The 16,561-nt window shown below is 47.0% G+C and overlaps 1 protein-coding gene across 1 annotated transcript in view; it reads right to left on the reverse strand.

Moving 5' to 3' along the window:
* Positions 1-16,561, reverse strand: part of LOC119395344 (putative phospholipase B-like 2) — a 157,662-nt gene that overhangs the window by 88,420 nt on the left and 52,681 nt on the right. The window contains exon 5 of the mRNA XM_049417353.1: positions 11,820-11,970. Within this exon, the coding sequence (XP_049273310.1) occupies positions 11,820-11,970 (151 nt within the window). The remainder of the gene's footprint in view (positions 1-11,819; positions 11,971-16,561) is intronic.

The raw sequence follows: 16,561 nt of genomic DNA on the forward strand, positions 1-16,561 counted from the left end.
GCTCTGTCAACAACGTGGTCATACGGGTGGTGATGCAGACGACGCGAGACGACGGCATGACCAAGGAATCCCAGTAGTCCGTGCGAAAGAACGTGACTTCCGCCACAATTTTCGCTGTGCAAATCGGATAGCGAGGGCCTCTTCTTGGCATTCCTTCATCCATGCCTACGACTAAAAAAGAGCCGCGACCAACGTCGCCACTTCGTGGACTTGGCAGCTGTGCCACCGAGCAGAGCAGTAACCCGCTTGCCTTTTTCATGCAAGTTAGCAGACCGCATGCCCTTTTCTCAAAGAAATCGAGCAGTTATTTCGTGCTACAGCTGCCGAGCCCACAGTGCTGTTTTTCCATTGCTGTTGAATGCATTGACGTCTTTCGTGCGTTGCTCACGCGATCGGGTGATGTTGAATCTAATTCTCTAATTCGCGCCCTGACTCGTTGAACTGCGAAAACATCAGCTGGTCAGTTAAAATCAATTTCGGAAGTGATGACTTACCCATGTTCTTACCCCAGTTCCACCCAGCATGAAATCTACAGAAACAGTCGAGCTGCGGTTCTAGCGTGTTACACTTGTGATTTTCTGTGATGTTTTGTGATTTTGTATTAGTGTCTGTGATTACGGTATTTATTCGCGGCGAGATCGACCTATAGGTGGCAGCACCGTCACTCCGCTAGTGTGGATACTGGTTTCGTGTGGTGTGTGTAGAAGTGCACGGGGCTTCTGTTTTCACATCGTGATTTTGTGTTCCGTACCCGCAGAAAACTCTTCGTTATCGATGGTGAGGTTTTGTTCGGTGCCACAATGCCGCACATACTGCATAGAGCCAGGGATAAGCTTCCATTATTATCCCACCGACGCGGAACGTCGCTGACTGTGGCTCGTTAGGCTTCGTAACGGCAAGACGCCTTCCAAGTACGCGATGGTGTGCAGCAAGCACTTCGACGACGGTGCATTCAAGCGTTCGCAGACGAGAAAGAATGGTGAGTAGTTAGCGATAACCTCGCTAATGTGTGCATTTATATGCTTGTTGCTGCTGTCCACTACGAGCGCGAAGACGGTCGCAGTAAGCGAACGCTCGGGGAAGCTGCCCTGTGCTTTGATTTTCGTACACTTCCGCAGGAAAATTAAGCGAGAATCAATCGAGAAAGAAGAAAATTAATTCGTGGAATTTATTCTTTGTCATTCATGTACCGTCTGCGCTGTGAATGCAAAGTTTGTTCGCGCTCGGCTATGAGTCTGTTTAAACGAGAGTCCCCGAGCCCTTTTGTAGTTCGCGCATGTTCCATTGTGTTTACATGGCCGCGAGAACAGTTCTCAGTGTTCCGCAGGGCCAGTACGTGCACCGAAACGCGGCAAGTGTGTATGCATGATCTGGTGCATAGTAAAGGGTATCGTTTTATGAGCCCTCACTCGCCACGTAAACGATGAAAATGCGCGAGCGAGTTTATCGCCACTGCTGATCTTGATGAATATATTTTTGTCGCTCGCTGTCTTTTTTAAGGGTTTTCGCGGAAGAGACTGAGGCCTGACGCACTTCCGACACTGAACTTACCAAAGCGCAAATTTGACAGGCATAAGCTGCCTCGCAAGTACACGGGTGTCTTTGTATGCATTTCGCACAAGTTATAATTGCGCAAGGCAACTCAGTTTTGCGATTTCCGTGACATACCATTTTCTGTTCTGTTTAGGGGACAATTTAAGTACCGAAGTGTCAGACGTGACTTGACAGAAATATTTCTCTGCAGTGGGACCAGGACCGCACACAACTAAAGCTCGTCGCGTAACCTATAAACGACAGTCCCGAAGTTATACACCTAACCACAACGCGCAAGTGCATGAGAGCCTTTTTTTTAAACCACCGAGCCGCTAAAAGGCTATATTCACATGACATTTAATACTTCTCATCTTTAGGACAACGTCGAGTGCACTTTGCAATGCGCTTGAACCACAGAGCGGCACCTACACTGATATGACTCTCGTGAACGGATTGTACGACGACCGCACACAGCACTCTCGACAAGTGCACTCACTGATCTTATTACAGTACATATACAGCCGATCAAGGCGAAATGCTTCTTTACATCGTGGTAGGCATACGTACGAGCGGTTAAAGTTGCACCAACGCAACGGAACAAACCGCCTTTTGGGGCCCTGCATGACGTACGCGCACATGCAAACACAACGCGGCTAGCAGACGACGCATGGAGCAATCCACACTAGGCGCGCTTCAGCCAGTAGCCGCCAGGCGGCGACTCCGCTCGATCTCGCGGCCAATAGAGTGGAGATGCACGGAACAAGATGTGCAGAAGCCCCTCCCACGCCCGCCCATACAACAGTGACTTTAGGCCCTATTCATGCTCGAGCCAACCTTCCCCGTAGCACTGCGTGGCTACCGCTTCGTCCGCGACTGAGTCAGTTACGCCATCTATGAGTGAATCTGGGAACCGGAGCTTGACATGCGACGCCGACACTCTTCTGTTGTCAGGCCCAGCCAGAGGACAGCTCTGTCGTTAAAAAATTAACTTCTATCCACCACCCAGACCATGCCTCATTTGAGCCAGTGGATGAACGACGTCGAGAAACATTGTCAGATCCTTGGTTTGATTTGTACAGAAATAGATCCCGTAGAGACAAACACAACCCAGACAGCTCGCCATTTTCGTGACCTTGAGGGGCGCCTTGATGATCCACAAAATTGATCGCGACGAAACAACTTCATATATTACGGCCTGCCCGACTCCAATAATTCAGGAAGTTACGCACAAACCGAGAAATTGATCATACGTAATCGTCGTGACCGCGATGGTCTTACATTAGAACCTAAGTAAAACTGAATGAGCTCATTGCCTAGGCTGTCACTATGTGGGGCGGAGCTGTCCTGTTATCGTTATCATAAAACGAAAGAAACGATCTTTTTTTCGAATGTGCGCAAATTGTAGGGAACTAGTTTCAGCATTACACAGTACATTTCCCCTTCTCTTAGAAATGCTCGCAAACATCTCATTGCTTTTGCCTAAAGGAAACCTGCACACTTTTTTCTACCTTATAAACCCTCTCTATTGATTAAAAATATATTTACAAGGGCAGTGACGGGCAAATTGCAAGTTCTCTGCAAAGTGCAACTGACAAAATCGAAGAGTATCTGAAACCAAAAGGGCTGAAATGTCCGGCCGAAAAGTCGGAAGGACTGTTCTTCATGCACCCAGAAAAACGGCTGCTCCATCAAAAGCGTGAGGCGGACATCTATTTGTACGTTTACGGAGCTGAGATCTCCGCAGTTGGTAGTATACGCGTCCTGGGGCTGATGATTCCGGGGAACCGGAAGAATTACGAAACGCTTGCCAGTCAAGAAGCTAGTTCAAATCACACATGTCGTCTCATCAGAAGAATATTGAACAGGTACGCTGGGATGAAGGAGGTGAACCTTCTGAGACTCGTGCAAACCTTCATAACCAGTAGGATAATGTGCTCACGTGACACTCTATTTCAAGTTCAACCAAGTTCAACAAAACAATTGCAGGGTTTTGCAGCGCGCGAAGATAGGAAAAAAGGACAGAGTAGGCAGAAACAAGCTTGACAACTGTGTAGTTTTTAAAGTTTGCCGTTTTGTTGACGATTATTTGGTACTTTTCAAATGCGAAAGACAAGATTTCCAGACCATTTCCTCTGACATTTTGACCGTTTACCGGGATTGCTTGAAGCCGCTTGTTCTGACACATGAATCGCCCACTGATGACAGCTTGAGGTTTCTAGACTTGAAGCTTTCGATAGAATCCTCCCACGTTTGTTGGATGTATGAGCCAAGAAGCGGCAAGCCACTGTTGCCTTTCAGCTCGGCCCATTCAAAATTGGTCAAACGGAGCATCGCGAACCTTTGCCTTGCTAACGCCTTAAAAAAGTCCTGCCCCCACACTGTCACTCGCAGTTTCGCTCTGCAAGTAGAGCGTTTGAAAGAAGCCGGATATCCGGCACACGTACTGGTTTCTGTGGCAGAAAACCTGGTTAATGTCGTGCAGCACGGCGACAGGCATGAGAAGCGAAACAGTGTCGAAAAGAGCCAGCCTGTCGTACTACCGTATGTGCACGATGTATCGCACAGGTTAAAAAAGATTGGACAAGCCGCCAGCGTTCAGGTGGTTTTTTCGGCATCGGAAAAATTGCAGAGACTATGCAAGCAGTTCAACACACCTCGCGCATACTCTGCCCCGTGCACTGTAGCGCACAGGTCACGCTATGTCCCATGCGCAGTGCGAGTCGTCTACTCGATCCCACTGACATGTGGCAAGGCTTACGTCGGCCAAACCGGCAGGTGCGTAAACGACCGCCTGCGAGAGCACCGAAATAATGTACATAATGTGATACAAGGGCAACTTGGCATCCATTGCCGGGATTGCGGTTGCAATCGCCTCTTCGATCGATGCGCGATAAAGGCAAGGCACAGGGATCAGTTAACCCGCGAGGTCATCGAAGCAGAAATAATTCACTCACTAGGTGAGAACTGCGTAAGCTCCCCATCAGTTTCATTATCACAGTTAGAACGTGAATACTTGGCCGGGCGTTAAGGCAATGGTGGATCCGTTCCACGTGCTTCGATTACAGTGGCTTTGATTAGGCTGTATGTTTGCTTTTTATCTTCCTTTTCCTCGCATATATTTTGCCACTTTGCAAAATAAAATCAGTTGGAAGTCAGCGCTCTTTCTGTCTACTCTGTCCTTTTTCCTATGTTCGCGCGCTGGAAAACCCTGCAATTATGAACGCTAACCAACTAGCCCAGGCCTCTACACTTACAACAAAACAAGCTTGAAATCATAATCAGGAATAGTGTGAAGGTCGCGCTCGGACTCGCCATGAGCACGTTCACAGACAGACTTATGAAGTTATGGATATCGAACACTCTGGAGGAGCTAATTGAGGCTACCGTTACCACGCACCATCAAAGGCTACTCGGCTCTAAAACGGTGACATCAATTTTAGAGATTGGGCTACGAGCCCAAGCATGAGCAAGTGCGCTCAAGACACATACCGGGATAGATAGGGCACGAGATAAAGATACCTCCGCTACCTAGAAACGTGAACCGTGCCTTTCACGAAGGGACATATAAAGACAGGGCAGATACATTACAAGCTAGGTACACACTGGTCGACAGGGCGCTCCTATATACGGATGCTGCGGAATATGAGAGCAAAACGGCACACAAAGCAATGGCGGTTAGGGAAGACGGAACCCCGATGGCGTGCTGCACAGTCAGTGGCGTCGAGAGGGTGCAGGCTGATAAAGTGGCCATAGCCTTGGGCATCAGTCAAAAGGGGGTAAGGGTGGTAATCAGTGACTCCAAAAAAGCTGTGAGAAATTGCGGATTGGGAAGGGTGACGGAGACTGCCGTCCGTATATTAAACAGGGTAGGAGGACCCTGTGAGTTGATTCTGCTCCCCTGGGCACGAGCTCACCGGGGCCTTATAGGGAACGAGGAGGCTCATTCGGCCGCTCGAAGTCTCACTCACCGGTCGACCCCCGAAACCTCCCATGTCACTGGAATTGCAAATGGAAGAGACGATATGCACGCATACCAATAAATCACAGCACACGAACGACTAAATCCGCAAATATACTCGGGAGCGGACAGAACGCTCCGTAAGAAAGAGGAGGTTATGTGGCGAAAATTACAAACGGGGGTTTTTCCAAACCCCGTACTCCAAACCCCGTAAGTGGCATCCAGAAGTATTCAGGTCACAGTGCAAATTTTGTGATGAGGCAGCAAATTTAGTCCACATGGTGTGGACATGTCTGACGCAGTACGATAGCTCGCACACTGTAGAATTCTGGGAGGCTATGATCCGCAGCCCAAACCCCAACGTTCACCAGGGCATTATCATTCAAGCCCTTGCTGCTGCCGTGTCTCAAGGGATTCCGGCCCACGGGTAGGGGCAACGGGGGAGGTGCACTTACTCCTGGCGTCCATTGACTGCTGTTCTAATAAAGATTTGTCGCTCTTTCTGAAGAAGCTTCGCAAATTGTAAAGGAGGTCTCGAAACAGTCAACTTGCAATAAAAAAAAGAACACATCATTCCAATCTTTGCAACTGGATAACAACATTGCAACCTGGATGACAAATGTACAGTTTAACTATAACGAAAACAATTACGTCATAAGTGATGCGGAATGTGCAGAAGTATTTAGCATCGCTTTAGAAAGTGTATTTACTAATGCTTGTGTAATGCCTTTCCCCTTAAGAACGCTTACGAGTGAAGTAGTGGTGCCTGACATCGTATTTTCCATAGATGGCATACGATCTTGCACTTAACATCTCAAGGTTAAAAAAATACTATGAACATTTCTGCTGCTTATTTATGTCTTTCGTATTCCCACTTCCTTTCAACAGGTCCTTTAACCGATGACTGGAAAGTGGGATAGTTCGTTCCATTTATAAACAAGGTAATGGGTAGTAACCATCGAATTATCGTCCAGTCTCCTTAACAAATATACCATGTAAAATCATTGTACATGTCATCTATGTCCAACTCTCAACTTAAATCACGGATCTCATGTTTTCGTTAGTACGTTTTCCGCAACATATTTCCTATACTAGTAATATATGAACCAAATTTGTCCAAAGCGATAAAGCTATCTGACTACGAAGCCTTCCCTTCATCGACTTGAGGTGAGCACAGCAAAGTAATTGTATATATCCGCATAGACCCAACCTACAACCCACATTTGGTGCAACCCCATAGGGGAAATCAGTACTTGTGCCTCCGCGTTGCAAAGAAGGTAGCCTTCACGCTTATCGGCGCCTACATCTGACTATCTGGTCCGTTCGACGGTGAAAGACTGCATGACATGTTGACGGCGACACCTGGACCCTGGGTTATCATTGGTGATTTCAATGCTCATCACTTGCTTTGGGGTAGCACCAAAATTGATTCCAGAGGCCACAAACCTGCTCAATTCGCCTCACACCACGAACTTAACTATGAATGACGGCAGTCCAACGCAAATTAATACGAAAAAGACAAACGCCGTGATTTTCAGACCGAAATCTAAGCAGATAAGCTGCGATCACATCACTCTCCTTTATGCACATGAAACAATCGAAATAGTAAGTAGTGTAAAAATACTGGGCGTTACCTTCACACAAGATATGATTTGGGATGCACACATCGAATCGGTTTTAGTGAAGTTATCTCGTGTGGTTGGTATGATGGCGCGTCACAGATTTATATTACCGTTTAAAATAAAGCTTCTTGTTTACAATGCACTCTTTTTTTTCTTCCTTATATTATTGTTTTTTGGTATGGGGTACGACGACATATACCAATCTTGAAAGACTTCATATACTGCAGAAAAAGTTTCTACGAGCACTTTTCAATGTACCCTATAATTCCCATACCTCAGATTTATTTTTGAAAGGAAATATCATCCGTGTGTTTAACCTTTACAATTATAGGTTAAGTCTAGCGCTTAAACGAGAAATAAAGGAAAACTTAAAGATTTTCCATGAGTTATCTAATCTTGCTAAAAACACTCATTCATATGGCACTCGTCACATAGAACAGTGGGAGGTGGTCACTGCGCGGGCAAATTATTCTATGCAGCGAATATCATACACGCTACCAACCCTTTTAAATTCATTTCATAAATTACAAATTGATTTGCAGATAACTTCTGCACGAACACTGCGCGAACATTTCATCAATCCATGCTCACACAGTAAATAGGAGAAAAATATTGCTTTCTTCATTCTTTTTTACTGTTGTGGCTGTTTTTTTTTGTATGAAATTGTATAATTTTTTGGATATATTTGTATTCTGAATATTGTGTCCTACATGATTTTCTTTTCTTTTGTGAAACTGTGCTATCGCTGCCTGCATTGTAGAGGTGGCTGTGGGCCTCTGTCAGGTTGCTTGTGTTTCAAGCAACTTTTACCCGCAGTCTCCTCCATCGTTGATGGAAATAAAGAAGTTATTATTATTTACGTGGTTCGAGACAGAGCAGTTGCTTGGATCTGGCATTGGTGTCACGGCGATTTACTCAAGTGCGTTGGTTCACTGATATTGAGACTCACGGCAGCGACCATATTCCAACGTATTTGAAGGTTGGTTGGTTGGTTGGACCTTGTCAACCTGGCGCAACCCACTGTGGGGGATCGGCCATGAAACGGGCGGCACCGTATTTTTGAGATAAAATTGTTTTACATGTCAAATATGTTTATAATAAGGATATGTAAGGACAAACTCACACTAATATTCAAGGCTAGAAAAACATTAAAAATTTATATATATATATATATATATATATATATATATATATATATAATGCATTAATTCACATTTCACAGGTTTTGCAACTTCCTCTTCGTCAAGTTACGGAGAAGTTAATTGGGCAATGTATAAGACAAAGGTGGCAGAGGCATGCGATGATATCGCGTGCGGCCTCGAGGAGGTAATTATAAATGTGATGGAAGTTGTTATGTGCGCCTTTACGTACGTATCAAGGCGTACAGAATTCGATGTGGAACTTCAGCGATTACGAACGATTCGTAGGCGGGCTGAGAGGAAGTACAGGCGCACTAATTCGATTCATGACCTCAGAGACGCTCCACGTCTACAAAAGAAAATCCAGCGTCGAATGGACAAGCTGGAAGACCAATGGTGGAAAAAGTTTTGCGAATCACTCGATCCTCGCAAGCCTACGTTCCTTATATGGAGGACGGTGCGTGGCCTTGGCTCGAATTCACAACAACGACATTCATTTAGCACATTGGCTCTCCATCAAGGCCGCCTGCAGGTTGACGGTGCCGAAGAGTATCTGCGTGAGGGCTGCGGGCAATGTAGTCACCATGAGTGACGATGTTCTCGGTGATGTTCCTGTAGCGCGCGTCCCTGAACTGAATGTGCTTTTCTCACTCGAGGAACTTGACGCAGCTCTAGCCCCCTGCAGGCGTTCATCGTCACCGGGGCCGGACGGCATTGCATACGCTGCTTTATGCCATCTTGCAAAACGCGGCCGAGACGAACTAATGAAATGTTACAACCAGTCATGGAACGATGGCGTCGTTCCCATGTGCGAAAGCTGCAACTGCTAGCGACTATTGAACATCTCTTGTACCACTGTACCCAATTTGAAGATCGCGGGACTCTCCAGTGTGTCTTGAGTAGACTCGATGATCGGCCCTTTAATGAAGGAAAGATCTTGGGAGCCTGGTCGCACGGCACATCAGCGCAGAAAGCCACCCGAGCCCTCCTGCAGTACTTGGAAGCAACTGCATTGAGCGGCCGCCTGTGAAACTCGGCATTGAGTGTGTGATGTGAAACGTGTCTCTCCTTCTCTCTCTCTGTTACTCCCGTCTTCTCCTCCCCATGTGTAGGGTAGCAAACTGGACGTATAGTCTAGTTAACCTCCCTACCTTTCCTATATTCCTTCTTTCTCTGTCCCAGATTCGAACAATTTATTCGATCCTGCACAGCAGGGTTTACGCAAAGTTTATGCCGTGAAAATCGGTTAGCTAGCTTCTTTCATGATTTACACTTAAACTGAAACCGTCATGAACAAACTGACGCCATCCGCTTAGATTTTGTGGACGCTTTCGATGTAGTATCCCGTAAACTTCTTCTTGTTAAGCTCTATAACCTAAATATTAACTCTAATGTCCTTTATTGGTTTGAAGCGTTCTTTAACAACCGCTCCCAATTAGTATGTGCTAATAGCCGCATTTCTATCTCACTCCCAGTAACATCCGGTGTCCCCCAGGGACTATTACATGTGTCATGTCAGATTCGTGTGTACGCAGACGACTGAGTCATCGTTCCATCAATAACCCTTCAGAGCAGCTTCAAAATGACCTTAGCTCCATTCAAGCGTGGTGTCAACGGTGGCTCACGAGTCTTAACCTAATTAAGTGTAAATCACTACCTTTCTCGAGTCGTCATCAAGTCGTAACTTTTTCATACATAGTCGGCAACGTTCTCTTGGAAAGGGTCGATTTTTAAAACGTCATTTACGTCATGCGCCGTGTTAAAATTGTTAGCCCATTAAGCAATCGTCCGGCCAACGCCAGAGTATGACCCTTCCATGTGGAGCCCGCATCCAGTTTATCGCCTATAAGTGCATTTGGGGCAGTACAAAATCGAGCGGTCCGATTTAGTCACTCATTCTATTCACACCTAATCGGCGTATCATCGTTAAAAGAAGAGCCATCCTTATTAACTCTTGCACTCAGTCGCCGCATTGAACTCCCATCACTTTTACGTAAGTTTTATTACTGCACCCGAAACCACTCTGACTTTATGACCCCTCTAGTCCACATGTCTCATCGCACCGGCCATGCCTTGCAAGTCGCCTGGCCATGCCGCCGCAGTGGTCGTCATCAATGTATTGTTCTTTATTTTTGTTGTTTTTGTTGTTCTGCATGTATATCCGCCCTGATGTAACACCCCCTCGTGGGGTCTTTAAAGCAAGAAAGTCGAGTGAGGCGAATATGACGAAATTCAGCAAGTGATTCGTAGATTCCAACAGCACACCAACAGTGTACCTACACTATGCTTATATTTTAAGTGAACGCTCTCATCTCGCGCTCTAACGCTCGTGACGCCGTTACGCAAACAATGCAGACGTTCTCGGGAAGATATAGACGCGAACCGATAAGAAATTCGAATGGGCATGTTGTTAAGGTGAAAAAGGCGCGTCTCTTGTCGAAATCTTGTTCCATAACATCTAATCACAGACACACCTGGCAGCACAAATAACACAACGCATACTCTCCAACCACTATGTAATAAAGCAAATTAACGACGCAATAAAAAAGAGGGGTCTTACACACGCCTGTTTTTATGACTCAATCATGGATCACTGTAAAGCCGGTGCTTTGAAGGTGACGCTTAATTTTTGTGACATGACGATAATTTTAGGAAAACTACTGCATCAGGTGTTCGAAAAAATACTCTCTAACGTTTTTTGTATGTGAAACCTGTTCGTCAAGATTGACATGTGTACAGCAAGTTTCGTAGGCTGAATAAAAAAAAATGTGGTAACGACGAGTAGTTTGTCTGATTTTTCCATAAAACATCCCGTTTTAGCTATTTGGCTCCGGCTACGAGATATATTGCTGGCCCTTAAAAAATTACAACGATCATATTGGCGCCGTTTTGTTTGTCTTACAGAGGAGAAGCGCCATTGGTTGATTAGTGCAATAAATATAAGTGTTCTCATTGCTCAAGAATGCGCATTAGCCTGGAGACCTGGGTCTCTTGCTACGTCGTAATTAAACGGCGGAAAGGACAGCAAAGCTGAGAACAAACGAGAAAAGCAAGTTTTGACGATGACAGTCAACTGTGACCTTTGTTACTAACGTTGTTTTCTTTTCTTGAATAAAGCCGTACATCGCATTATGAAGCGCAAATCCAATGCCGCCATGTCTCACCTATTCCGAGGAAAACCTTGCAATATTACCTTCCAAGTTTATATTATGTGAGGATTTTCCCTATTCACCATTACTGCGAGCGGCTGATACTGGTGCGTTTTCGTCAAGACAATTATTATTATTATTATTATTATTATTATTATTATTATTATTATTATTATTATTATTATTATTATTATTTGATTTGATTTCATAGAAAACATAAGAGACAGAGGAAATTGGCAGGGAACAGGCTGACAACAGCCACCTAAGGGTCACAACGCTTGCCTGCTCCTTCGGGAAGGGGGAAACCGAGGAAATGAAGATTTACAAAGGTAAAAAACAATAGAAAATTAAACAATAAATCGTTACATAGTTCATTCGAATTTCACGTTTCGCATTGTCTCCGTCCTTGCCTGCTTACCTACACCTGTCTGGTGCGCCGTGCGGTGCCAGGGGAAGACGTAATGCTTCTGTATCCGCAGCATTCCTCTGTACAGGAACCAGGCATCGTGACCGATGTATATGTCTTCGAAGTCGCCCACCACCTTGACGAGAGCCGAGCAGACCAAAATCTGTGACATCGAATTGGAATCCCACGGTCTGTGTAGTACTACTTCAAGGTCGAAGAGGTCGCCCATGACGCTGAAGATGCTGACCGCGTTAGGAAGGAGAGAAAGCAATGATTTATTTGAAGGGAAAAAGAATTATTCAACCTCAGCTGAGATGCTTCAGCCTACCTCTACATATACATGGGGGAGGGGGGGAGGATAAAGAAAAACTGTGTGAAAAACAGCGCTGTGTCCGTATCGCTTTTCGTCCGTGTTCCTTTGTGCGCTAAAAGGTGAAACATGAATTACCGACATGCCCAAGGATACGCTCTTTAAAACAAGTGGCACGGGGGATGCGATTAAAATTTACGTTAAACTAGATTGTAGAGTCTTACTCACCAAATGCGTGATATAACTATGAAGAATGTCTTTGTGAGACTCTGGATTAATATGACCTGGAGTTCTTGAACGTGTGCCTGAAGTATCTGTTCCGTCTTCCTACGTTGTCCGTGTTTCTGGCGCTGTTCTCATTTGAAACGGGAACTAACGGCATGCCCGAAGCACCTGAGTGAACGGCGGCTTCTTATTTTGCCTTTATTGAAATGCCTCCACGGTAGCCAGAAACCGAACCCCCACTATCATCATCGTGCTTAGCAGACAGACGCCTCCCGAAAGAATATGTAGTCAAGTTTCGGCCAGGTGGCCTCCCTCTGCTCTCGCCCTCCCAAGGGGCTACTTTTTGTTGCGATCCAGAAATGCGATCGTTTCTGCCATCTGTATTATGCCATCTGCCATCTGTGTGGCCGTTTTTGCATAACTTCTTTCACAGTGCTGTTTAATAGATAAATGCGTTTGATATTTATACACTTCTTTGTGAAATGGAATCAACGTCACACTGGTTTCTCAACTACAACAGCTTCAAGTGAAGCGACCGCGTAAGAGCAGTGGGCTACAGCTTGCGTTTGAGGCCCCTGCTATGAAGGCCTCATCCCAACAACCACCTGTTCCCAACCGAGTTTGTGGCAGCGGAATGCGATTTCTCAAATCGTATTTGAAGAAAGCGAAAAAAAAAAAACCACAACACAGAGAAACGAAGGGGACAGGACGAGCGCGTCATGCGTTCTTCAAATATGATAGAACGGCAGAATGGGCTAGTTTGTGATTTAGAATCGACATATTTGCACCGCGCTAAGTGAACGAGGACACATGAAAGGACACAACACAGCGCCCTGTGTTGTGTCCTTTCATGTGTCCTCCTTCAATTAGCGCTGTGCAAATATGTCGCTTCAAATATGAATTCGCACCAGCTCGCCCGACGCTCCCTGCTCGTTCTCAAAGCGTCTTTCGGACAGCGCCCTTCGCATCGCTTGTACGGTTTCCGAGCGCCATGGTTGAGACATTTACCATTCCCAGTGTCCAGCCGTTAAGCTATAATATAAACCTTGAAGTCGACGGCAGGGTTTTCCCGAAAAACGCTGGCGAGTCTTCTTGATGTCGATGCGATTGCTGGGCTCCTTTTGACGAAATTCTAGATCTACTCACATCCCTTAAGTACCTTAAGCTGACTTGAGGACTTACACAGTGGATACACAGGACACAGTGGACTTGCTTGCAGATGTTGGTTTGGTGTCCCGAGCATCAAGAGGTCATTCGGAGCTTGGATGTGGTTAGGCGCCCAGGCGACATTACACGGCACTAACTTCTCGACTGTTTCTAGACCGGATTGTGGGGGGAGTGATTCTTGAAGTAATAAAAAAACAGGAAGTGAAGAAAATTGAAAGCCCCGCAATTGTCTATCTCAGGGGATGACACCTCAGCAGTAGCTCTCAGGGGGATGGGATAAGGAGGGATTAAAAGAGTGAAGGAAAGAGTAGGAGTGGGGGGATCCTGTCAGTGAAGTTCATGGACGGGGCACGATGAGCAGGAGCACGAGGACATCACGGAAAGGCGAGCCTTAATCGGTGAGAGGTGCTCGGCTTGGCTGACGTGGGAACCGTCACGGCACGACGATCGGCCAGAGGCACGGACATCACAGAGAGTCGAAACTCAATCCGAGAGAGGTGCTGGGCGTAGCGGACGACGCAACCGTTCGCAGCGGCACGACGATCGGCGAGAGGCCGAGATAACTCGGCATCGCGGACGACGCGACCACCGCGCATGAAATCCACCGAGAGAATCCCGACCGGATTGTACCTTCTTCTTTTCTTCATATTAGCAGGGTTTTTAGCCAGCGTTTTAACGGCTTCTCATGTCCGTCGTTCTCTGGATTTGGGAACGGCTGGTCTTGGTGACGATCCAAAGAATGTTTACCTAATTGTCGCAGGCTGCTTCCTAAAGTCTTGGCCACGCCCCATTCTAATCAGACGCGAAGCGTATTGGTGTTTACAGCGTTGCTGTCCGAATAGGTCGCGCACGTGTATTGCACACACACACAACATATTACACACACAGACACGCACACACGCACGCACGCACGCACGCACACACACACACACACACACACACACACACACACACACACGCATACACACACACGCGCGCGCACTACTCTCCGCGGCCGACCTAATTGCCCATTGGTAAGAATATATATAACAGCGACCGCGGGCCAGACTCTGTGACATTTTGTATACCCTCCTGATAGATATGTTTCGTGGTATCCAGATCGCTGTTCAAGACCCTTCTCAGCACGCTTCACACTGTCCGTGCGGGACTGCAAATGTAATAAACAATAATATCTGGGGTTTAACGCCCCAAAACCAGGATATGATTATGAGGGACGCCGTAGTGGGGGGCTCCGGAAATTTCGACCCCCTGAGGTTCTTTAACGTGCGCATAAATCTGAGTACACGGGCCTCAAACATTTTCGCCTCCATCGAAAATGCAGCCGCCGCGGCCTGGATTCGATCCCGCGACCTTCGGGTCAGCAGTCGAGCGCCATGACCACTAGACCACCGTGGCGGGGCAGGGGACTGCAAATGTGCCTGAGATTAAACAAAACACTCTCGGTAAATGCGTCGGGGTGGCCCAGTCAGCCGTATGACTGACAAAATGGTGTGTTACCAGCGCAGGTAATGCCATACCAGCTATAGGCTACAGTATTATCGGTCCGTGTTAAGCGTCCCTCTATTCGATATCTTTTTATTTGCGCGAGCTGATCGATGCGAACGAAAACATGATGAGATGATTGTAGTGGCTAATGCACATCTTGCAGATAAAATAGCGGCGCGCCAACCATGAAGGTACGGTATTGCCGTACTTACCGCACGGTAAATGGGTAGTGCTCAAAGCATGCTCAGAGGTCCCAATACCCGACTTACCCGGAGTACCCTGTTATGATAACGTTGTGTAGCCAGCGAACCTGCGCGTCGCCGTCTCCAACAATTTCGTGCCATGACAGTGGTATACTAGACATTACAGAAAAGAGCTTGCATCGAGCTCTGTCTCTTGGGGATGGCGGCTCGCCTGTATAATACGGACGTTCAGAAGTAGTTTGGTCTGTAGGAAGTATTATATGAAAAATATTCCTGGACAATGTGATTCAAGTCAAAGGAGCAGTGACATAAAATTTCAAGCTCGAGATGTGGCCTTTATTCGACTGATTTGATGTATAAGTTTTTAGAGCAAAGTATGAAATTGTGTCCGTAGAAGTTATTTTATTTCGAGGTCAAAAAGCGTGCGAAGGCTTAACGGATCATTCAGCACCCTGCGACATCGACAGTACTATGACGCGATCAGGGGGCCCCCAGGCCACGCACCAGGCGCTGAGTGACGACGCGCTAGTAACGATAACGTCAACTATCTCATCGTGGTACCGACAGGCGGCAAAGCCTGGCAGCGGCTGCACTTCCATTGCCTGCGTTGGTTCGCCTCAAAACCTGCGTCTTCGCCACGCCGCTTCGAATGTTTTTTTTTTTTTAAAGCGAAAGCTTGACTTGCCTAGTCGAGCAAGATTCACTGTGTATCTCCGCGTGGCCTTGAAGCGTAGAACTTATACCACGTGACAAGCCGCGCTCCACCGCGGCCGCTGCTCCGTCCGCTGCTAGGATTACCGCCACCTCGCTAGCCGTGTCCACGTCACTAACGACGTGACTCGCCGCTCTCTCTGCCCTGCCGGGCCAACGGGCTTCAGTTCAGCCGTTGTGCCGTGGTCGGGCGATGGAAAGAGGGAACGAGGACGCTGGCCCATCTGCGCCGAAGTTGTCTGCGCGGTCGCAGCGGTGACGGCGGCATGATGCGTCGCTCCATCCTGTCGAGTTTATTCTGCTTGCTAATGAGTTAACGCGGAAACGTCAGTACAAGCGTGCAGAGTGGCAGGCTGAAAGGAGTGTAGAACGAGAACTTCGGCGAGCTAAACGTCGCGAGAAGGATGCAGAAAGACGACAGCAACGAGCTTTAGGGGCGGAAAAGAACGCCTCGCGTCCGACTGCGGCGACGGCTTCGAAAACTGACGAAACGACGGTAGTGAGTGCGCGCAGTACTGAACGTTTGACTAGCCGGTTAGCAAACTGCTTCGGCTACGAGTGTAAACAAGCATAACCAAGTAAACAATCTTTTGCTTTTATAACCGGGCCTAGCCGAGCTAAGCCGCAGCCATTTTTTGTCGTATGCTCGTCAG

The sequence above is a fragment of the Rhipicephalus sanguineus genome, chromosome 1, assembly GCF_013339695.2.
Source record: "Rhipicephalus sanguineus isolate Rsan-2018 chromosome 1, BIME_Rsan_1.4, whole genome shotgun sequence".
NCBI lineage: Eukaryota > Metazoa > Arthropoda > Arachnida > Ixodida > Ixodidae > Rhipicephalus > Rhipicephalus sanguineus.